The following is a 25,371-nucleotide window of genomic DNA, read 5'->3' on the forward strand; positions in this document are numbered from 1 at the left end:
GCCATCTTTTAATAACTAAAGTTGCATTTAAAAATGTATAAAGGCGGGCGTACACGGTGCGAATTCGGATGGTCGGAAGATTGTATGTCCACGCACACGGCACGAGTGAGTTTATCTGAAAATTGTACGGACGAGATGATATACGACACGATTTTACAACCTGCGAATTCCAGAAGCAATCGCACAAAGTTGATAGAAACGTTCGGCTTGAAGCAGCGCTGCACGCACAGGTGATCATTCTCTGCGTGCAGCGGTGCTTCAAGTGGAACGCGCCTAATATAACTGCTCTCCCTCTCTCATAACTGCAAATAAAATATTGATACGAGCCGTGACTGTTTTCTACACGTACAGGTTATTTTTCAGCAATAGAAAAACCGGGACGTTTGGTTACCCTGTGTGCTATGGTTTATAAATATCTGAAATGGGTATTAAAATGTAAACATGGTTTGTGAGGACAATTACTGTGCCCTCGTAAACCAAATGGCTTTAAAAAATACTATACGGTGTTTAATAGAAATTTTAAACATGCATTTTCCGTGATGGATATCGTTACGTTACGTTTATGGAGAGTCCCTGTAAACTACATATGTGTGTGTGAGCGAGAGAGGGAGAGAGAGAGAGAACTAAAAAGGCATTGGAATACGTTGCTAGAAACATCATACAGCGCTCGCCGTTCCTGATAGACTTCAGCTGCCATCTTCGTCTTTCTTCTTCTGTGGTTTTCCTAGTTCGTGATTGGTTAACTTCAGATAAATCAACAAATCGGCTCGTTCAACCGCACAAATGGCACAAACTTTTTATACATGTTTAAAAATGATCGGGAGGTCGGGAAGTGCTCTTAAGCCACTCTGCTCGGCTCGTAATTCATCGCAAATGATACGAGCCGCGACCATACGAGAATACGCAATTTCCACACGATTGAAAAAAAATCGCATGCGAACACGTACGACAGCAAAAATCGCACCGTGTACGCCCGCCTTAATAGTTGGCAAATGCATAATGCATATTTTCTGTCTCACCCTGCTACAGGAACCTTTGAGAAGACCTGGCCTACTGTGAACAGAATGCTGCGCCATCGGTGTCCTGATGTTCTTGATCTTTTTGATGCTCTCCTCACCATCCCTACAACTACAGCTGACTGTGAAAGAGGTTTCAGTGCAATGAAGCAGGTAAAGAGTGACTGGCACTCACGCCTAAAAGGTGAGACCCTCTCTGACCTCCTTAAAACCCAGTTGTGCTCTCCTGACATCAAAGACTTTGATCCAACCAAAGCCATTGACATCTGGCATGCTGACAGTTTGCGCTCACGCAGGCCTGACTTTGTGCGCAAACATGGAACAAAATGAACAGAGGGTGGCTCAGATTCTGATGGCACCTCTGAAGAAGAATAGAAGCTCTGAAGACATGATATTCAAATCATAGATAGAGATCCCAATCTTAAAAATAAATGTTTGCACTTTCTATGTATATTTTGTTGTATGTATTGTACTTTCTGTTTTTTATGCCAACAATGCTAATAAAATAATCAATTGCATTCAGTGGCACTCATAATTTCACCGGAAAAAAATTTGGCTAGTGGATATTTTGATTGGCTGGCAACTTTAGAAAGTTACCAGCCACATTGGCTGGTGATCAAAAAAATTAATTTAGAACCCTGTGTAGAAGAGCATATTTGAAATTGGCCAAAGCTAATGCTTCTTTTCTTGGAGAGATACTGCAAACTTTTAGTTCATTACAGAGGCAAAAGGCTTGAGCTGTGGGAGTTTTGTTAAACTGTACAGGGCTAACAAGCACCCGTGAACAGCAGGAATGCATCAACCGTTGCGAGTGTTCATCGGCTAATTTGCAGCACACCAACAAACGGTTGTGAAGTCCACCTGGCTCTGTAACAGAGAAATCTGCACTAGACGGTGCAAGTTCGCCAATGTCTCTGCTCAATCACCAACTGAGTGAGCCAGGAACACCACAGTGGAGATGCTATCACGTTTCACACATAGTCGCACATGTTAACTCGTTTTTTCAAACAGTCTTCAGACAGAAACATTTCAGCTGAGGCCTGAACACAACTGAGAATGTGGACCAAGATGAATCCCAGAGATCCCTCTAAAGGCGGACCACATAACAGGTTATGAAATGATGTGGTTTGTCAGCAATATCAAACACCCATAATGGGGGCGTCTCATCAAAGTCAGCGCCCAGATGTGTGACGCACAGTTAGAGGTGTGAGCACACAACATTAAAAGAGATTCCTTGCTGGCCTCGGGCTTCTAATAAGTCCCCCCGCTGAGAAACCCAACAAACGCACCGGAGTGCTGATTACGTGATGTGGTTGTACAGTAAAAAGCACAAGACCTTGCTGTAGGCAATGTAGACATGCATGCACATATTTATTCTTTAGTCCACTGACTTCTGTTGACTGTGATGGGTCATGAAACAACCCTCTTCACTTTCAGCTGTGCGTGGTTGCTTTATAATTGAAGGCCATGCTATTGATGCATTTGGATGGAAAGGAAACTATAAAACCACCTGGTGGGTAACAAGCTGCATCATGACGGAGCAAGGTTTCAAACATTAAATCAGCACATATTGTATACGTTCTGTTGGAAATGTGAGAATGCTCATATTATTATGTGCTAGTGTTATGAATGTGTATAACAATAAGGTATAGCCAAAGACAAGGGTAATTGTAGCAAGCACAGCAAGAAGCACAATAGCTTTCGTATGCCTACACTACAAACATTCAAATATACAGCAGATGGATGGGATACACATCAAGTGTGTCAAAGGACCACTGAGGAACTATTACTGTTTTCAGGTTCAAGTAGACTAAGGCATACTGAAAAAGTAACTGGACTGAGGGGAGGACAGCCCAAGCACTACGCATGAAACTGCCACTATATAAAAATAATGCTACTTTGCTTCAGTGGTGAGATCGTATCAGTAACCAAGCTAGTTTGGTTTGATATGTTTGATTTATCTACAGAGACTTGCTATCCCAAAATGTATTAAGACGACAAACAGACTAATTCCGACATGGCTGGCTGTGTTCGTAAACAATAAATAAACAGATATGGAAACAAAATGGCCAGGCATGCAAGCAGTGTGAACAGTGATCAGCAATGATCAGTCCTCAACAAAGTCTGCCCATCTTCACAGTTGATGTTAACGTGGCTAAGCTAACAGGGGCCATCATCTTTATGTACTGCATACATGTATACTCTTATTTTATTTATTGAAAATCCTAATGTTTTCGCAGATTTTCACAGAATTGTAACACCTGTCACGAAGAAAATTATAAACATCTTTGCATGATTGCTTAAAGTTTTAAAGAACTACATCATCTGACCACAGGTATTATACTTTTTCATTAACCTAGTTCTCATAGGAACTGAAGCTTTCAAGCTTCAAAGAGGACGCCATAGCACAACAAAGTCAACAAAGAAGAGAAGAGAATCAAAAGAGATGGAAGTGAAGGTTTTCAATTATTAATGACTTAAAGGGGGGGTGAAATGCTCGTTTTCACTCAATATCCTGTTAATCTTGAGTACCTATAGAGTAGTACTGCATCCTTCATAACTCCAAAAAGTCTTTAGTTTTATTATATTCATAAGAGAAAGATAGTCTGTACCGATTTTTCCCGGAAAAACACGACCGGCTGGAGGCGTGACGTGTGGGCGGAGCTAAAGAATCACGAGCGCCAGTAGGCTTTTTGCGTCGAGAGCATGTGGAAGCTGTGACATTACCGTGAGGGAAAAAACATCATCCAAAACAAACCATGGCTAACAGTCAGATTCAGCCGTTTATTTATGATCTAGAATCAGATCCCGAGGCTGAAACTGAACGAGAGCAGCAGCAGCAACGAATCGCTCCGAGCGGGGCTCGAACCCGGGTCTCCGGCATGGGAGGCGGACGCACTAACAAGGAGGCAGAGATATTTGAAGCAGTTTTACTCACCGCCTGCGGTTCCAACACACGACCGTGACCCTTTTTCGTTGGGATTGCATCATCCTTAAGAAATAAACGATACGCAAATCCGTCGTCAAACTGGGCCTTGTTTGTAAAACAAGCATCTTCGAAATGCAGGGAACAAACAAAAACTCCGTTGATGCTCTGTAAAAATAAACTCCATCCACTGGTCCCTTAATGCTGTTTTTTTTTGGTAATCTGCCCTAAGGACTCGTCACACAGAGCCATACTCGAAAAAGACTTTCCGAAACTTGTGACAAACCCACCATTTTGGGAACAAACGTACAACTTAATTTTTGAAACTTTGTCCATGTTTAGCATGGGAATCCAACTCTTTAACAGTGTAAAAAACTCAGTATGCATGAAATAGCATTTCACCCCCCCCTTTAATAGAATAGGTTTAAAATACGTTCGCAAGTCATGGATAGGGTATTTTTATACTTTGGTCCTTTTTTGCTGCAATTGAAAAGAACATCCAGTACATTAAACAGAATTTTGGAACAACATGAGGATGAGTAAATGATGAGAGATTACAAATATAGGGATTACATACAGAATATGCCCTCTTTTAGCTTAGCCATGTTAACATCAACTGTGAACATGGGGAGATTTTCTTGAGGACTCTCTTGGCTCTGTGTTTTTAAATCCATTCAGGAAATTCAGTGTAAATATTTTAACAGAATGCATGAATGTGGCAGATTCTGGGCCCTATCTTGCACCCAGCGCAATTGACTTTGTACACCGACGCATGTGTCATTCCTATTTTGCACCTGCGCAAAGCGCGCTTTTCCCTCCACAGAAGCACGTCGCTAAACTAGTGAATGAACTTGCGCTCCCTGGGCGGTTCAGCGCAAAAAAGGAGGCGTGTTCCGGCGCAAACAATCCCTGGTGCTATTTTGCTGTTCCATTAAACAATTGCGCCACTGACCAGAAAAAAACCTAGTCTAAAGTCAGTGGCGCGTTGCGCGTTGTTCATCATGCTATTTTAAGGGCGCATGCTTGACCATAATGTATAGCGTGCACAACGCGCATACACTTTGCTCATGTAATCTACACAGATGCAACAGTTATTTTTGCAAATCATAAACTGTTACACTAAAAAAAAATATTAACACATGAGATGACAGAAATCATTGTGGTGTGCCACGAAGATGTGAAAAAATAGGCATAAATCTAGCTTACAAATTATTCAGGCTAATTGTAGTAATTAAGGATCAGACCTGTTTGCCCAATAGTGGCAAGACATATAGGCTTTGTAAGGACATCTGACAAATATGTGTGTCCGTCAAGAACCAGGAAAAAAATCGATTAAACAATTGTGGCTATTTCCTCCCACGCCTGTTTAACCGATGCAATTTTGGGTGGGTTTCTCCCATCCCCATACAACACAACTTCTCTGTCTTTCACTGCTCTTACAAGAACATCAGTCTCCTCGGCTGTGAACCGCTCCTGGCGTGCGCCTGGTAAATACGCCATAATAATAGCAATCCTTAATGGATCTTGCGCACCTGCTTTTAAAGGGAATGTTGGATGACGCTCTGATTGGTTTATTTCACGTTACGCCCAAACCACACCTATGAATAATGAAGCTACTTCAGACCAACCCATTTTAGATTTGCGCCGGGCGCAAGAGCCATTTATCCCGCCGGGAAAATAGCAACAGCGCCGAGACCCGCCCACAAACTTACTTGCGCTTCGCGCTTTGACACTTGCATTTCAGATCGTTAAAATAGGGCCCTCTGTCTGGATCTAGAGTTTAGAGCAGGATAAAATATATTATAAATAAAATAAACCATGCAAGTAATAATAATGGTACAACAATTATATGCACACTTAAAATATTAATTTGGTCACATCATATTATATATCATATATCATATCATATCATATATCATATAATATCATATCATATCATATCATCATATATCATATATTATATCATTAAACACTGACATTTTCTGGAAAAAATTCAACTGAGCTTGTAACAATGCATTCTGGGAGTAGCTCATGCTATAAAATGTATGTAGTATTGCGTAGAATATGACAGAATGCCGATGATTCCCAAAACTGCTGTTTAATGAGGCACCTCACTAGGTTTTGAGGTATAGCCAGGGAATCTCATAAAATGTGAAGTCTGCCAAGTAACCATAAGCTGAACTTCACACAAAGATAAGTGTTCTTAAGTAGTTAAAGGGATAGTTCACCCAAATAGCAAAATTATGTCATAAATAACTTACCCTCATGTTGTTCTAAACCCCTGAGACCTCCGTTTATCTTTGAAACACAGTTTAAAATATTTTAGATTTAGTCCGAGAGCTCTCAGTCCCTCCATTGAAGCTGTGTGTACGGTCTACTGTCCATGTCCAGAAAGGTAAGAAAAACATCATCAAAGTAGTCCATGTGTCATCAGAGGGTCAGTTAGAATTTTTTGAAGCATTGAAAATACATTTTGGTCCAACAATAGCAAAAACTACGACTTTATTCAGCATTGTCTTCTCTTCCGTGTCTGTGGTGAGAGAGAGTTCAAAACAAAGCAGTTTGTGGTATGCGGTTTGTGAACGAATCATTCGATGTAACCGGATCTTCTTGAACCAGTTCACCAAATCGAACTGAATCGTTTTAAACGGTTTACGTCTCCAATACACATTAATCCACAAAAGTGAAAACTTTTGAACATGATGAAGATGGCAAAATTTGTCCTATTCTGTTCCATTCCATTTAGTTCTGCCCTTCGTAAGCAACAGAAGATACTTGTATGTTTCCCGGTACACAAATTAAGTACAATTTACCTTGATTTACCTTGATTTTCACCCCCAGCTCTTAATGCATCTTGTTTCCTTCTGGAGCATCAGTGAATGTTTGAATCTTTTTAAATAGTTGTGTTTGTGTCCATCAAATGTCCTCAGTGTGAAAAGATGCATCTCAAAATCATAAAGTCACTGCTGGAAAGGGTTCAAATATGCAAAGATGCTGGAAAACTGAAGAATCTGCAGGACCTTAAAGATTTTTCTGAAGAACGCTGCTCAGTTTAACTGTTCAGAACAAACAAGGGACTCATGCAAAATCATCACAAAACAGAAAGACAGTCGAGGATCATCAGGTAACAGAACACAGTACTAAGAACCAAGGGTTCCCAAACTTTTTAGGGGATTATTTTAATAATTTCAGCAATTTTTTTGTCTTGTGGACTAAATGTTAATATTTTTTATGTACAATATCTTACTCAGGACAGTACTTAATAAAATATAACATGCATTTAGTATGATCTCTCTTAATTTTTGAAAATTACTCATATTTTCACAGATGCAAGGGGTGCCCAAACTTTTGAGAAATATATATATATATATATATATATATATATATAGTTAAGGGTACTCTAAAGAACATGAGTCAGTGTGTGAAGCAGAAGTGTGACAACAAAACGCAGTACAGATCAAGAAAAACTCGAAATGCACTATGAATGGCACAGAAACCATCTCCATGAGAGATACAAGATAAGCTACTTGTTCTGTTTTCAAAAGCTCCTGAAATATTCATCATTCAGACTTGGCTAATTTGGGCCATCAAGATCTTTAAGGTGAGTTAGTATGACACAGATTGTCAGAGTCGGCGAGGTAGAGAGTGCGAGCACTCATTTTCAGACTATTTGGCAATGCATTAAAAATGTATGGGATGAATTACATTCTATTCCTGGCCTCTGTTGAGGAATTCACACTAGGGTTCAAAATCGAGCACTTGGTAAAACACAGAATAAGAATAACTTGAAATTTCCAATCGCCGAAACTTCACTTGAGCAAAAAAAAAAAAGAGCAGAAAAAGGGTTCAATAAAATATGATTTTACTGAATGTTTTAAACAAAGTATGAAGAAAGTGTTACACTGCTATATATATATATCTATATCTATATCCACACACACACACACACACACACACACACACACACTATATGATGATTATCAATAAACATTATACTCTAATTACTTTAGTTCAAGATGAAGACAAATGTATATATATATATATATATATATATATATATACAATATGTATAAGTATTTTCACTTTTCCAAGAAGGAATCACCTGGAATATGAATTTTTTATTTCAACTACACATAACCTATAAAATTTCCTTTGACAAGTTCAAGTCAGAAAAGTTTGCGTCTGAAGTCAACTCACAGCACAAAAACACAGAGCGAGCACTTTCAAGCAAGCTCACGGTCCTGACAGCAAGGCTTTCAGAGCTTCTGGCCAAACATGAATGAAATGGCCCAGTGATTTGATGGAAGTGTGAGAAAGGATTTTGGCCGAGGTAACAGTAGGGTGTGACGCCATGACCACAGTAACAGGTCAATGCACACACAAGTTTACGCATTGGAAATGTCCCATTTTGAAGACTTCCGAATGGCACACATCACCTTTCATTTCAAAGAAAGATGAGCTCAGTTCACTTCTCTTTGAATAACAGTGCGGCCTGCCCAGTTTGAATATATACAAAGGAAAGTCATCCAAAAGTTTCGAGTAAGAGCTAAAAACCCGATAAACTTTTGCATCAACTGCAAACACTTATGAAAGAATAGGTTTGGGTTAAATGTCTCACATTTGATATTGTAAACATGCTCAAGGAAAGGATAAAAGAAAACTGTAACTGTTGCTCTTGCATTGTTTTCTTTGGCTCTTTTACTTGGGACTCTAATCTTCCTTTCTCAATTATTAATAATGTATCTTATCATTCCCAGTGTTGAAAACTTGTCTGAATTGACTCAATTTTGTATCTGCCAGTAACATGTCTTTACTGTCACCTTTGATCGATTTAACACATTCTTAAAGAATAAAAGCTTTACATTTCTTTCCTAAATCTTTCTTTCACCAAACTATTGAATGGAAGTGTATCCACAAAAATATTAATCAAAAATGGTTTTCAACATTGATAATAACGCGCTCACGCACACACACACACACACACACAAGTATTTGAGGTGTAAAGAAACATGTTATTCATTTTTACTTGATGGTTATAGGAAATGACAGTGTTTGCGCGTGTCTTCAAAAAGGCAAGAAAGTTTTCGAAAACCATTGAAACATACAAACCGGGAAATTTGTTTTAAAACAGATTTTTCTGTATCTTTGTTTGCGGAAACTCTTTTACGTCAATGACACTTATATACTGCTTTGGATGATAAATTACATTCTCTAAATGTAGAGTAATAGTCATAAATAAATAAAGACAGAGCGGTGTTTTCATTTGTAGGCAGGTTATGTAGTTACTCAGATAACTCGGTAACACTTTATAATAACTGCATGCTATTAATAATTAGTTAAGTATTAGGAAACAGTTAATTAATCATATATAAAGCATTAATAAACATTTATAAGCAGTTTATAAATACAGATATAAATGTTGTATACCTTATTTAAAAGCATATCTATAATGTGTTTAATAATTGTTTTTTTCATACTTTATTAATGATCAATTTATCATTTCTAAATTAAGTATAGCATTCTTTACACACCAGTTATTAAGGATTTGTCAGTGGTTCATAAGATCACTTAGAAATTGTAAGTAAATGATTGATAAATTATTTAAATGTGCATTCATACCTCTTTTTATTCAGACATATAGTAATAGTTACTTATAGTGTTAATAAATGGTTTATTAACATGTATTTCTACTGTAATTCAGGGTTAATTCAGGTAGTTATAAAACATATGTAGTTGTTAGTTAACTATTTTTGTGAGCTCATCTAAAGTGAGGACTATTTATGCTTTGTAAAGTTTTACAAATGAGATTTAAAGGCTGTTAATATTTATATGTTCAGTATCACTGTGTTGTGTTTGTTTCCGTTTTTTGTTTAGAAGATAACTGAGCCTTTAAATATCCTTTATAAATGCTTTACAAGGCATAACTAGTCCTCACTTTAGATGAGCTCACATATATAGTTAACTGACCACTACTAAATGCTTTATAACTACCTGCATTTACTACATTTCTTGTGATCTTATGAATCACTGGCAACTCCTAAATAACTGGTTTGTAAATAATGCTATACTTCATTGAGAAATGATAAATTGATCATGAATAAAGTATGAAAATACAATTATTAAACACATTATAGATATGCTTTTAAATCAAGAATAAAGCATTTATATCTGTATTTATAAACTGCTTATTACTGTCTATTAATGCTTTATAAATTATGAATTATCTGTTTACTAATGCTTAATTAATGATTAACCCCTTTCTAGGCACCTCCTTTTTTGGCATGGAGACAGAAATGACATACCCAAAATAAAAAGGTTTCTGCTCATGATTCTTTCTGACTAGATACATATTCAACATATGTTCACAAAGCTGACACTTTAAAGTTTACTGTTCAGGAATCAGAATCACTCAGACTGTTATGATAATAGAGATATATAAGCTCAAACATAAAAACAAAAATAAAAATATTAAAAACATATTTTTTAAATGTATTTAAAAATGTGTTGATGTAAGATATGAGTTTAGAAATAGAGTGTAGCTAATGCCACAAGTCTTTCAAAACTTCATTAGAAATTTCATAATCTAATCTGTAAAACTGCAAATTTTATGAAATATTTTCTAAGGCCATGTCATGTGTGTTTTTTAGAGAAGGCTAATCAGATTGATTTATGGCCCTTGTCATCTCTGTGAGATCTCACATGTAAACTCTCCTGTGTATTTTGTGTGTGTTTGGCTGTGAAAACTGCCCGATTCATTATTCCATTGTTCTCACCAAATGAGTCTTTCACACCTCCACCAGGTATGACACATTATCCGCATTATTCTTTTATCATTATTCTTTTGTTTTTATTCCACCTTTATTAGCCTTGATTGTGTTTTTTCAGGCTTTACAAAGACACAAAGCAGCAATCTCACTTCAGTCTCTCTTTGCATTTAGCCCTTATTTATCAAAAGTCTTACTATAAAAATACAACAAAACATTTTCCTACGACCTTACGTGAATTATTGTGACAAAAATGCATTATGAAGAAGAAAAGCACCTGCTATTAGTAGCATCGGAGCTAACGTTAGCATCAAGCTACATCAGACAATTTATAAAATTATTAGTACACTTTTACTCAAAACTCACTTTAAACCCCGATCGAGTGTTTATAATAACTTTCTTTAGCGATCAGGGGTGGAATTTGGTCGTTTACTGTTGTAAAAATATGTTATTTGTAGCCTTTTTCATCGCTGCACAAGTTAGCATTTCTGATGTACATTTTCGATTTTTTTTATAAAAACGCCCCAGATCTCAATAAATTCTCATACCAAGCTTTACTATCGTAATCGCGGGTTTATTATTTGGATATTTCGTGTGTACAGAGGTGTTTCAGTGTTGTTTTGGCCAGATAACTATCAGGAAGTGTGCAGGAAACGTGTGACACGATGTGGCGGTGTCCATATATGACACTCTAAGATTGACACTGGCAAGGCCCAATCAGAGTCTGAGTCACACACCGCACGAGCTGTGACCACTGCGCACACACACAGATCGCTGGGAGAGGCTGTTTATCATCAGATCGCGTAAATCCGTGGAAAATGAATAGAAATGACGATTCTGTCTGAAGAAATATGAAGTAAACATCTGTAAATATATCCATATATCTCCGCAGATATGCATCTTTTGTCTATAAATCCTTATTGACGCTGTTCAGTGAGTCTATGTGAACACAAATAAACGGCTGCTGACGTGACTGAATATGAATGAGTGGTGAATTTCTATTCAAAATATGGCATAATACGGATTTATTATTTTGCACTTCTGACATAAATCACTAAATATCTGTCACTGCAACAATGTTTTATCAAAATATTGGTCAAATATCGAAGCTAGCTTTAAAGCTTTAAACTTTCAATTGATGCACAGTTTGTCCAGATGAAGTAAGACAGTGATGTTTAATGTGCTGTGAAAGTGAAACAATAATAAACTGGGGCCGTCTGCGATGTTTGCACGTAAAGGGGTTAATAGTGTGCAGTTATTATAAAGTGTTACCGATAACTCTTCTGTTGAAGTCAGTGGAAACAGAAAAAGAAAAAGAAAGTAAAATAGTAAAACTGACCTCAAGCATCAATAAAACGTAAAATAATCAAGGGTTGCTGCTGCAAATCCTTCTGCAGTTATCTCTTCTTGCCCTGGCTTTCACTGTTTGCTCAGCTGGCAAAATCAATATCTGAAAGCAACTCAGGGTGTCTTCGAAAGTAGTTGACCCCCCCTCCCCCAATATCAGAAACATCTCTTTAATGAAAGAAACCATCAATAATGTCCTAGTATCACTGATTTGTGACTGGCCTAACAAGAGAGTGTTTCTGAGGCGCCTCTGAGCTAACGTACACATCGACATGCACCAGTGACGAGGCTGGTGTTGTCAGAAAGAATCCAATGACACGTCCCCAGTGAGTAACGAATAGGGCAAACAAAGCACGTGAACTTTCTATCGGCAATGGTTACAATCTGTGTATAATACAAATCAGTCAAGTAGAATAAAGAAACTGTCAGCTGTTGAAAGCATTTCATCTGTACTTTAGAGATGGAAGGAAACGGACATTTAATACAGTGGGCATCTGTAGTCGACAGGACAATCAATTCAAGATTTCTTCAAAGGAATAAGTAAGAATTAAGGATAATTATCACTATCTTGAGCTGAGTGCACAGCAACGTCAAAAAATCAAGCCATCTACACCTAAAAAAAAAAAAAAAACTAAGGCCCCGTCCACACGGAGACGGAGCTTACCCCAATCCGATCTTTTTTTTCCTCGTCTCAAGAAATATCCGCGTCCACACGAAACCGCATAATGATGTAGTATACATGCCAGACCAGTATGTGGCGCTGTAATTCTGCCACAGAGATACACTAAAAACAGAGAAGAAGACTTGGACTATGCTCATAAACCTTACGCGTGGTACACAAACGAACATGGAACAATACTTTTATTAATCAGTGTTAACGTGAGTTAATAAAAAGACAATCGTTCAGTGTTTGTTCATGTTTTTGTTGCTGTTACGTGATGTAGAGGTGTCTGACTAGGGGGGAGACGTGGGCTGATGAAGTCATCGTTTCAGAAAATATACGGATTAGCCGTCCAGACGAAAATGCAAAGACGGCGTTTTCAAATATATCCACTCTGGGACCCGGTTTCAAAAAATAGTGGTTTCACCTGATGAAAATGCTGGATCCGTGTGGACGAAACGCCTATCCGATAAAAAATGTGTGCGTATTCACAGAAACGTCTCCGTGTGGACGGGGCCTAAATGTGAAGCAACTGCCTTCAGAAATGTCAGCTTATAAAATTTGTTATGTCATTGGTATATCATTGGCATTGGTATTGGAACACATTTCATAGTGTTCTTCAGGTGTAGCTTACTATGGTAGATGCATTGAAATTATCTTCAATTCTTGCTGTCAAATATTCTCTTGAACTCTTAGTGGACCCCGGGCTCTGGCTGAGAACCCATGGTCTGCAAATTTTGGGAACCACTGATCTACAACCAAATCTTCAGATGTCATGCAACAGCTTTGTGTGAAGAATAGTCCAAAGCTTTTAATTGTTATCAACTGAAAATCATGAATACTGTGCCATACCAAATTTCGATTCAATTGAATTTGTTAAGTAAAGAAAGTTGATATATTTCACAAAGCCTGCATCTGAATCTCTAGTTTTATACATATCTGTTTATTATTGATTCGTTTATAAATGCTATACATTTAACAGAGGTCAGCTTACAGTGCTTCAGTTTTTAGACGGCAAAAGAATGAACTTCTCAGAATGTTAATTCTTTAAATAATTTCTTATTATGGGACCGTCACTACAACAATACACCTTCAGAAAGACATTGTGTATAATGTGTCAAGTCTTTTTCTGTTCTTTGAGTGTTCCAGCCAAAACTGTTGCATCATTTGATGATTAAAAGCATTTACAGAGGATTAAAAGTAAGCACATTTCACTCAAAAAAATAATTGAAAAAATAATAATAATTCGGTCCCACCCACGCATGCTATAAAATATCATAATTATACAGGGCTTCAGATACTTATTAAGAAAACCCATGAGTAGTCTTTTTTGAAAAAAAAAAAGTTTACCCTGGTCACCACCTTCTCATAGCCATGAAAAAGAGCAGTGTAAAAAATCTACTTTTATGCAGCATAAATAAAAAAAAAAAACAAAACAATTACACAGGATTTTGACAAACATCTATGGAATCCTGTTTCTGTCTAATACAAAAAAGAAAAAAAAGAAAGAAAAAAAAACCTTTCTAAATGGGTAAAAAAAAAAGGAAATGCCACAGTTAAAGAAATAAAGTCAAAGTTTTGAGAGATTAAATATAAATTGCCATATTTTATTTGTGACCCTGGACCACAAAACTGTCTTAAGTCTTAAAAAGTCTTAGGTCGCTGGGGTATATTTTTAACAATAGCCAAAAAAAAAAAAAAAAAAAAAAAAAAAAAAAAACCTTATTATGGGTCAAAATTGTAGAATTTTCTTTTATGCAAAAAAAATATTAAGAAAAGATCTTGTTCCATGAAGATAATTTGTAAATTTCCTACCATACCATACTGAGAACTTCATTAGTGTTCCTGTAGCTCAACTGGTAGAGCACTGCGCTAGCAAGCAAGCAAGCGCAAGGTTGGGGGTTCGATTCCCGGGAACACATGATATGTAAAAATTGATAGCCTAAATGCACATAAGTCGCTTTGGATAAAAGCGTCTGCTAAATGCATAATTTTAATTTTAATTTAATTTAATTTGGACAACTTTAAAGGTGATTTTTTCAGTATTTAGTATTTTTCTCAGGATTTTTTTGCATCCTCAGATTCCAGATTTTCAAATAGTTGTATCTCAAACCAAATATTGTCATATCCTAACAAACCATACATCAACGGAAAGCTTATTTATTCTTTCAGATGATGTATAAATCTAAATTTAAAAAAAAATGACCCTTATGACTGGTTTTGTGATCCAGGAGCACATTTTATTTTATTTTAATTCTAAAGGTGAAAAGTGGCTAAGAGTGAGTAAATGATGATAATTTTTGAAAAACAGTTGCACATCCTATTTATGTATTTGACCACATCAGAGACTGTTGAGAGTCTCTTTTACCTGATAAGTGTCCCAGAGGCGAATGGTGCAGCGCAGAGGAAGCTCTCTCATTAACAGGTTGTTCATCCAGCGGAAGGCAAACTGCAAATACTCCACCTCATACTGCTGCATGTGGCGATGTACATTCTCTGTTAAAGACAAAAACAGTACAGCAAATCACCACCCTGATGCCATTCACCCCATTCATCCATTACAGATGATTAAACCATCATTATATTCTCTTCAGTAAAACTGGGACCAAACAATAAATGACAGCCACTCGACGGACACAATGACACAGTTCACAGATGACAGCCTGCCAGGCGTAAGACATAACAACCTAATAAATCCATAAAGAATTTCTCCGTCCATGCCGTCATGTGCTCGACGCTGTCATGTAAGCATGAGGTAATTACTCAGCTGTCATCCCAATGTCTGAGCGTGTTATGTTTGAGAGGAAACAGCAGCTTTATTTATGGGCGTCTTTTTAATCAACACGGACACGCAACTGATGGGTAACATGCATGAATGCGTGTCCCTGTAGAAATATAGGCATCTTTATTCACATCCTGACACCGACGCTATTCTTTAACCGTCACATGCATGACAGGCTTTGGTTGGGGGTTGCGGGTGATATAAATCTATGCAATAATTAAATATGATCATGTGTGAAAACTGCCCTTAAGTTTTTCAATGGTCTGTATATAAAAGTCATTTCAGAGTAAGTACATAATAAAGATGAAAAATAAAGACAAGATATCAAGCTCTAGCTACAAGCATCCACCCAGCCATGTCGAAGATGTACTCCTGTCAAACCTCACGCTTGTCTTGACGGTGCCATTCTCACATCCAGCTCTCCTGAATAAACAACTTATCCTCATTTACGCTGAATACATCTCACTGCCAAGACACAGAGGCGACAGACTGACGAAACGAACACAACAATTTTGCTTATTTTATAATCTAAAAAATCGTGCCCATTTTAACCTAATTAAGGATAACGATGGCCATGATGATGAAAACAAAATAGCTTATAGTTTAACATCATGCTACAATTTCCCAAAAGTGTAGTCTATGCATGCATTGTGTTTCATATGCATTTAATGTTTTGGACACACATTAGTTTTAGGATTAACTATGACTTTTGCATCAATAAACTACTAATTTGTTGCTTCTTAATAGTTTAAGATAAGTTTAAGTATGGGGTGGATTAAGGGATCGAAAATATGGTCATGTAGAATAAGGCATTAATATGTGCTTTATAAGTACTAATAAACAGCCAATACGCTAGTAATATGCATGCTGATAAGCAAGTTAATAGTGAGAATTGGTCCGTTAAATAAACTCTCAGAGTTTTAATATGCATTTGACTTTTTAAATCCACTTTCATCCAGCATGCGTGCAATTGCGCACACACACGCGCGCGCACACACACACACACATACGCGTACGTGCACACGCACACACACAAACGCTTTCACTGACCCTAAACAACCCCCTTAGAAGCTTGGAGGTGTAACTTTGGAAATTATTTCAGGTAGCCCACAATACAAATTTAAAATATGTTAGAATAAGCAGAAAATGGTTTCCAGCAAACAGTACACATTTTCTTTCATACTTTTTCCAACTGCAAGTTTTGAGGGGGATGGGAAACAGGCAGAGGTCAGAGTTCACAGAAAGACAAGTGAGCTGTTTGCCATGATTCTGCTGAGCAATGGACTTCTTCTTGACTTCTGCCCCCACCCAACCATCCCGTAATTACATCTGCACTGACCCTCTGTCTTACCCTCGCTGTATTTCCAGCCAAAACCAGCTCGGACACCTTCTGTGAGATTGCAACAGCTGTATATCTGCATATGACTTATACAAGCCCAGCCAGGGTTATTATCATTAACTAAAACCATTAAAAACTAATTTTTTGTTACTTGAAATAAAATAAAATCCTTAAACATTTTATTTCAGCTAGTTGCCAATGCGCCATGTCTCTCTCTCTCTCTCTCTCTCTCTCTCTCTCTCTCTCTCTCTCTCTCTCTCTATTGTCGATAAGAGATGCAATCAATTAAAGCCATCGGTGATCAATTAAGCCATTTCATTTTGGGCTGTGTGCGGCTAATGCATAAAACACGCGAGAGGGGCTGTGAGTGACGATGACAGTATATAACAGGGGTTCTCAAAGTCTACATTCAAAGGTCCAAATCAGAATTTTCAACAATGAGAAAGGTCCGGAACTATTGGTCATTACAAAACTTGTTTTTAATAAACATGTATTACAAATTAACATTCGTTTTATGAAAAAATAAGGTGGCTGCATTCAAAATAGCTACATGAATAACGTGCAAAAGTGGCAAAACAATTAATTTAAGGGTCTGAATTTTTCTTAACAAAACACCACAAAAGTAACATGGTGGATATTGTCGTTCAAAATGACCGTGTTTTGTTTCATAATGCCGTTTGACGTTTCCACTCTTCACAACTCCAACTGTTTCATTACAAATCAAACAGAATGGCTTCGTGCTGGATTGGGGCAAAATAAACGCATACCTCTCTGTCCAATCATCTTTGAAAACTCTATTTTCTTGGTCAACTTTTCTTTTCCTGGACAATGACATCCTCCACACCCATTCAAATGCGAATATTACTGAGGTGAAGTGTCGCGTCGCGCAACTCGCGCCCAATTACGTCAAACGTTTACACTCACTGGATGCCATGGCAACTGAATCATGGAAAACTTTCAATATATCGCCTTCGCTTTAATTGCGGAAAATCTCCAAAAAGACATAAAACACTAAACAAATGATTTTGACATGCGTTTAATAAAGTAGGAAATCCAGACTTTTAATCCCTTACACACAATTACTGCTGTTGAAATATGAAATGGAGGCGGGTCCGGATTGAATTCTCTCCGGGTCCGGATCCGGACCGGAGTCCGGACTTTGAGAAGTGCTGGTATATAAATACATTCATAATAGTCCACTCATAATGTACAAATAAAGCTTTCAATGTGATTTAAATTTTAAAAGTACATTTAAATAGAAATATTTTATTAATTAATTCCTACGACTTATTCATTTGTGGCCACTGACCATGTTTCATTTATTTTGTTCCTAAAATATCCCATGCTTCAACTAAAATGGGGGAACAGATAAATTAATCGGACAAATTCTAAATTCTGGGCATGAAATCTTTCATTTCCCTTCCCCGGTGTTTGCCACAGTAAGAGATGGGAAAACAGTGATAAAAAGTGAATGACAATAAAACAAACCTGTGAAATAAGAGGGTTAGATGGTGAGGATTTAGGAAAAGAAACAATGCCTAAATATTATTGAATTTGTGGAAATTCGTGACCAACCGGCAAACCAGAACAGAGCCACATATAGTGGGATTCGAAAGTTTGGGTATCCCTTGTAGAATCTGTGAAAATGTGAAAATTTTGAAAATTATTTTCAAAAAATAAGAGAGATCATACTAAATGCATGTTATTTTTTATTTAGTACAGTCCTGAGTAAGATATTGTACATAAAAGATGTTTACATTTAGACAAAAAAATATTTAAATAACCCCATTCAAAAGTTTGGGAACCTTTGGTTCTTAGTACTGTGTTCTGTTCCCTGATGATCCTCGGCTGTCTTTCTGTTTTGTGATGGTTGTGCATGAGTCCCTTGTTTGTTCTGAACAGTTAAACTGAGCAGCGTTCTTCAGAAAAATCTTAACATTATAGCAGGCTCCTTCCTATTAAAGATTCTTCAGTTTTCCAGCATCTTTGCATATTTGAACCCTCTCCAGCAGTGACTTTATGATTTTGAGATGCATCTTTTTACACTGTGGACAACTAAGGCACTCAAACACAACTATTAAAAAAGATTCAAACACTGTTGCCTAGCATCCATCTGGCAAATCTCCACTCTCTACCCAACAAAACAGACAAACTCCTTCTGCTCTCTCGGACAAATAAGGATTTCTCACACTCTGCTGCTCTGTGTTTCATGGAAACCTGGCTGAATGACTCCATACCTGACAGCGGGCTCCATCTGCCGGACTTTCAGATGTTTAGAGCAGATTGCAACGCAGAAATCGCGAGGCGGTGGGACATGCTTTTACATCAATGAACACTGGTGTACAGATGTAACTGTGTTAAAGAAGATGTGCTGTTCAGGTCTAGATGTGCTGTTTCTCAACTGCAAGCCGTTCTATTCACCGCGGGAGTTTCACTCTTTCATTCTGGTCAGTGTTTACATCCCTCCGCAAGCGCATGTGAGCTCAGCTTTACAGAAACTCGCTGATCAGATCACAGAGACAGAACAACAACACCCGGACTCTGTTTTAATCATTCTTGGGGACTTTAATGAAGCCAATCTCTCCCTTGAACTGCCAAAATACAGACAGCACATCACATGTCCCACCAGAGACAGTAATATATTGGATCACTGTTACACCACAATAAAGGATGCATATCACTCTGGTCCACAAGCAGCTTTGGGACGTTCTGATCACTGTCTGCTTCATCTTATTCCGACCTATAAGCAAAAACTTAAATCTGCTAAACTTGTAGTAAAGACTGTGAAGAGATGGACCAGCGAAACAGAGCAGGATTTACAATCTTGTTTTGACCTCACTGATTGGAGTGTTTTTGAAGCTGCTACTACCCATCTGGACGAACTCACAGAGACAGTGACATCCTATATTAGTTTCTGAGAGGATATATGCATTCCTACCAGGACTTATTTAACATTCAACAATGATAAGCCATGGTTTACAGTAAAACTCAGACATCTTCGTCAGGCCAAAGAGGATGCCCACAGAAATGGGGACAGAGTCTTGTAACATCAGGCCAGGAACACACTGAACAAAGAGATTAAAAAGACCTACGCTAAAAAGTTGGAAGACCAGTTTCCTTCCAATGACTCAACTTCAGTGTGGAGAGGACTGAGAGCCATCACCAACTACAAGACACCATCCCCTGCACTGAGGCTAATCAACGACTTGCTGAATGAGTTTTATTGTAGATTTGAAACCCACAACACCCATTGTGACCATCTCTCTACATAACCGTTAACACCTCCTGCAATCCCCTTCTCCACACCTCCTGCTTTTCAAATCTGTGAAGATGATGTGTGCCAGGTCTTCAGGAAGAACAAAAGAAGAAAAGTACCAGGCCCAGATGGCGTTACACGAGCCTGTCTGAAAACCTGTGCTGACCAGCTGCTCCCATCTTTTCACAGATCTTCAACAGATCTCTGGAGTTGTGTGAAGTGCCTTCCTGCTTCAAACGCTCCACCATCATCCCCATCCCAAAGAAACCCATGATAGCAGAACTTAACGACTACAGACCTGTGGCTCTAACGTCTGTCATCATGAAGTCATTTGAAAAACTGGTTCTGGCTCATCTGAAGGATATCACTGGACCCTTACTGTACTCCCTGCAGTTTGCTTACCGATCAAACAGGTTAGTGGATGATGCAATCAACATGGGATTGCACAAAACAGGGACTTATGTGAGGATCCTGTTTGTGGACTTCAGTTCGGCTTTCAACACCATCATCCCATCTTCTAGACCAAACTGACCCAGCTCTCTGTTCCTAGCTCTATCTGTCAGTGGATCACCAGCTTTCTGACAGATAGGCAACAGTTAGTGAGACTGGGGAAATTCACATCAAACAGCTGCTCCACCAACACTGGTGCCCCTCAGGGATGTGTTCTCTCCCCTCTGCTCTTTTCCCTGTACACCAATGACTGCACCTCTAAAGACCCCTCTGTCAAGCTCCTAAAGTTTGCAGACGACATTACAGTCATCGGCCTCATCCAGGAGGGTGATGAGTCTGCTTACAGACAAGAGGTTGAGCAGCTGGCTGTCTGGTGTAGACTTAACAACCTGGAGCTGAACACGCTCAGAACAGTGGAGATGATCGCGGACTTCAGAAGAAACCGGGATGCCGATTACTTTTCTTGGGTCTGCTGTTCTGTCACATTACACTCAAGAAGGAGTGAGGAGATGCATTTATTTGTGAATAAATAATTGCTGGATTCAAAACAGCAATTAAAAGGCACTGTGACCCATAAGTTTCCCTGGTGCATTCAATTATGTCACTAAACGGTGATGCCACAACTTAGAGCACTTCTTGCAGAATATACTGTAATAATATTAAACTTCCTAATCATCCGGAAGAAGGAGGAGGGAACCGGCGGACAATCAAACAAAGACTTTAGTTCAAAATAAACACAAAACAGCGCACCAGCCCCTTACGGACGACTGGTGCGCATAAATAAAAACCAAAACATAAACTATGGCCCAGGCCTGGTCCTCTCTCGTCCTTCACTATAGTCGCTCCAGTTTTATATCCTTCCATCTCCTACATGGGACTCGATACCGGCGGTGGGGCGCAGGTGTAGCTCTTCTCCAATCACTACACCTGGCCTCACTCCTTGTTCCCACGCCTCTCGGCCCCGCCCCACTCGCCACATATACCTTACTCCAAAAACTATTATTATTATTTTGTTTTAATGTTTCAGCTCTTTGATCACACGCACACACCCCACATATTCTAGCATGAATACAATTCAAATTTACGCAGACTGTTCATTATCAAAATAAAATAACAGCCAACAAAACACATAAAATGTTACACTGGTCAGTTTAAATAGACCATAGCATACCGTAGTATATGCCAAGACTATGCCATGACTTTTTGCTCTAGTAAGGAGAATGATCTATTCCGTCCATATGCGAATGCTGGTAAAGTAGCCTACAAGCATGGTTTACATTATAAATAGTATAACATTCAAATACTTTGCGAATACGGAAACATTTTGATTTGTGCCGAACAAGATGTGTGCATAACTTCAAATACATCTAGCCATATCCACACTGGCTCTGTACTCTTGTGCAAGCATTCATTGTGACCATCTAATGTACTGTAAATTCTGGATTTAGAAAAAACAAATAGGCCTACCGGAACACAAAAATGAAAAACCTGACATTTTCCAAAACAGGATCCAGCAGCATCAAACAAAGTACTGGTCATAATACTCATATAAAAACATTTCTTTTCTTTTTTTCTTTGTTAACAACTCTATTGAATTTTTTCTTCTGGGAACAGTAGCATATAACATAAAGCTCATAAAAATGTTTCATGTGAGCAACAGTGTGTTTTGCTGCACAGATGGAAGCAGTTCACTGACTCCGCAGCACAGCCACAGTTATGTTTGGGATAATTTTATTTTAAATGCCATTATATCATTTGAAAACATTGCAATTGTTTTAAAATGCAACATGAGCACCACAAAACCAATAGATGCATTTTGCAGCATTAAGGTTCACTATTAATTTATCATTAATTTAAACAACGATCAATCATGGAAATCATTGAAAATAACTGAATTTTCATTATTGGGTGAGCTTTTTTAACGTTTTAAGATGTACAAAAGAAGAAATTCCGACAAAAACAAATCAAATAGCTTTGTTTTATTGAAGATGAGGGTTTTCTGTTGGGATCAGAAAAGCAAATTTGATGTTCAAATCTGCATTTGTAATCCCCCCCGCATTTTCTAAGGAGCCTCTTTAAAACCCCACCTGAAATGTTGTGTTCTTTCTAACCTTATGTGATTCGTGTGAAAAAGCCCACATTGTATCCTCATTTACACAAATTAAATTCACCTTGAGCAATTTGCATGCTGATGAACCTCAATGTATTCATACAAAACAGGCAAGATAAGAGGAAACAGTGTTCGCGTTCTGGGGTCCTTCAGATGAGCAGAATTGTTTTAGCTTTAAACAACTCTTATGGGTTATCGTCTAATACGACTGGTAATTACTACAAGCCCTCGAACGAACTGAAAGCATATTGTGACAATAGTGTGTTTAGTTTCCTAATGAGAGTGGAGTGTGAGCGTTAAAGAGACATGAAACAAGTGTGCCGGAGAGAGCAAGAGAGACACTGAGGACATTCAACAGACAAAAAAATAAAAGAAAAAATATAAATATATATATATTCTCCACTAAAAATGGCTGTCTAATTTACATATAGAAATTATGCATAGTATTAACCTGACCAAACATGATGCATTTTATATTGCACATTGAGAAAGTAATCTGATGACAGCAGTCAACAATTTTGTAATAATTAGCAGTCAAAACTTTTTGATTGATTCATTGACTGATTAAAATTAAAAGTATCTTACGCTCACTTATAATATATATATATATATATATATATATATATATATATATATATATTAAAAATGCATTGAAAAGTTGTGTATTGTTAATTAAAAAAGTACTGCTATATGAACAAAAGTGCGATAATATTTGGTTTACAGTCACTTTAAACAAGGTGCTTTTTACAGCAGATTTCGTTTTACATAGTAGCAGTTACACTATTTCTTGTAAATCTGAACTTAAACCTTAAATCTATAACATTAATGTAATTAAATTAAATATAAAACAAGCTATTTGTCACTGCCAGGACATTCAAGTTTTTATAGAAAATATTTTATAATTTGTTATAGAAAAACAAGTTATGAGTCCAGAGTCTCAATCTTAACATTATAACAGGCTCCTTCCTATTAAAGACCTGGATGATCGTGTGACCCAACGCAGCAGAGTGTGGCATGGAACAACATTGGCGATTGATTGGTGATTAGAGACTCGTGCGCGGGATGTGGAAGAATAATAAGGGCGTGTTCACACTAGGCAATCTGAAACCCCAAAGCCTGGTTCGTTTGACTAGTGTGATCATTCCGTTTAGCAGTCCCCACATTATATATAATGTGTGTGTGTAAACATTACTGTTGGTTGTAATTAGTCATCTGTCACAAAGTACAGACTATATAAATAAATCATATTTATATAAATTCAATAAAACATAAAACAAATTTCAAATTATTATTACACATGCATTTTAGCGTGCATTTCGTCAAATCTGTTCACATGTCATTCGAGAACAGTTGGTCGAATCAACTTGAATTCCATAACTTTTTTTCTGGCATGGTCTGAAGATGATCTGAGCACATTTTGGTGAAAATTCGAAAAAGTACGTTTTTCAAACACTTGAAAACAGTGGGGGGAAAAAAATTAAACCTTGCGATTTTTTTAAATTTTGGGGTTCATTTGACTTGGCATGAGCCAATTTTTTAATTTTTTAATTTTCATTTTCTGGCTAACGGTTCAAAAGTTATTAGCATAAAAATATTGCAAAAGTGGTAGCACTAGAGAATTGGAGTTAGAGACTTCAAATTTGCTATGGTTAATGTTGAGACTGTCCTCTGCATGTAATTATGAGAACAGGAAGTGGAAATGGCAATATCTTGAAGGTGGTTATGATGTGAAAATCCAATAAAAAGCTTGTGGCTCTTTCGAAAAGCAGGCAGATAATTAAACCCTAGGATCACTCTACGGTGAAGAAATTGGCAGGCCGCTTTGGACCTTCTGGTGACGTACAGAAAATGTAAAAGAAATCAATGCAGCTGTTTGAAAACTTGATCTATCACAATGACTTCAGAGAAGCAGTGATATTATTTTTGACTGAAAGCAAGAACAGTGAACCAAGTGTGAAATAAAGTGAGACATAAAGAGGTCTTCATAGTAAAATTCAACACTGCACTACAGGCAAAGGCTTGACAAACATGAAGCATGACAAAATGCATGGGGTTACGCATGAAAGTACATCTGCATACACGTGATGCAGCCAAAGGACATAAAAAGACCTCCCATTAGACATACCAGTGTTACAATGTCAGGTTTTCAGTCTGCAGTGTTGTCCTCAGTGGAAAGAAATAGTTTCTTTGCTTTTTAGATTACCTGACAGCAAGGCCCAATGCAAAGTACAAGTGAGGTTTCCATGACTATAAAACGAAAGGTCTATCTATAGCGCTGGCATTTCAAATTATATATATATATGTGTGTGTGTGTGTGCGCGCGCACACGTACCTGTATCATTAGCCATTATGTGTTATTTCTGTCAAACTCTACAGCACTTCTACATCACTTTCACGTTTCACAGTCTGTATAAAGAGCAGCATTTTCTCATTCTCAGACATTTTCTCAAGTATTTATAATCCTAGTTCATGAAAAGTTTATCCATAAACAATGGAGCTTGAAATATATGATCAGATATGATTTAGCAATGTTTTGCTAAGTAGAGTAATAATGTTTTCACTGCATATGCATATTAACTTTTGAGGGACCCGTATCGAGAATATCATTGACTTGGCGGTGGGCACTTTCAGCATGGGTCAGCAAGTAACAACCTAGAAATGCCTTGGCAACCAACCACAACAAGCTGGCAATGTGACTTTGGGTTTAGCATGAACATTCA

The 25,371-nt window shown here is 37.7% G+C and overlaps 1 protein-coding gene across 2 annotated transcripts in view; it reads right to left on the reverse strand.

Annotated features, from left to right (window-relative positions):
- LOC113048070 (TBC1 domain family member 22A-like) overlaps positions 1-25,371 on the reverse strand; it is a 153,199-nt gene that overhangs the window by 47,611 nt on the left and 80,217 nt on the right. For both annotated transcript variants that reach the window (XM_026209572.1, XM_026209573.1), the window contains exon 11: positions 15,083-15,210. In XM_026209572.1, the coding sequence (XP_026065357.1) occupies positions 15,083-15,210 (128 nt within the window). The remainder of the gene's footprint in view (positions 1-15,082; positions 15,211-25,371) is intronic.

Source organism: Carassius auratus, chromosome 29, assembly GCF_003368295.1.
Source record: "Carassius auratus strain Wakin chromosome 29, ASM336829v1, whole genome shotgun sequence".
In the NCBI taxonomy this organism is placed as follows: domain Eukaryota; kingdom Metazoa; phylum Chordata; class Actinopteri; order Cypriniformes; family Cyprinidae; genus Carassius; species Carassius auratus.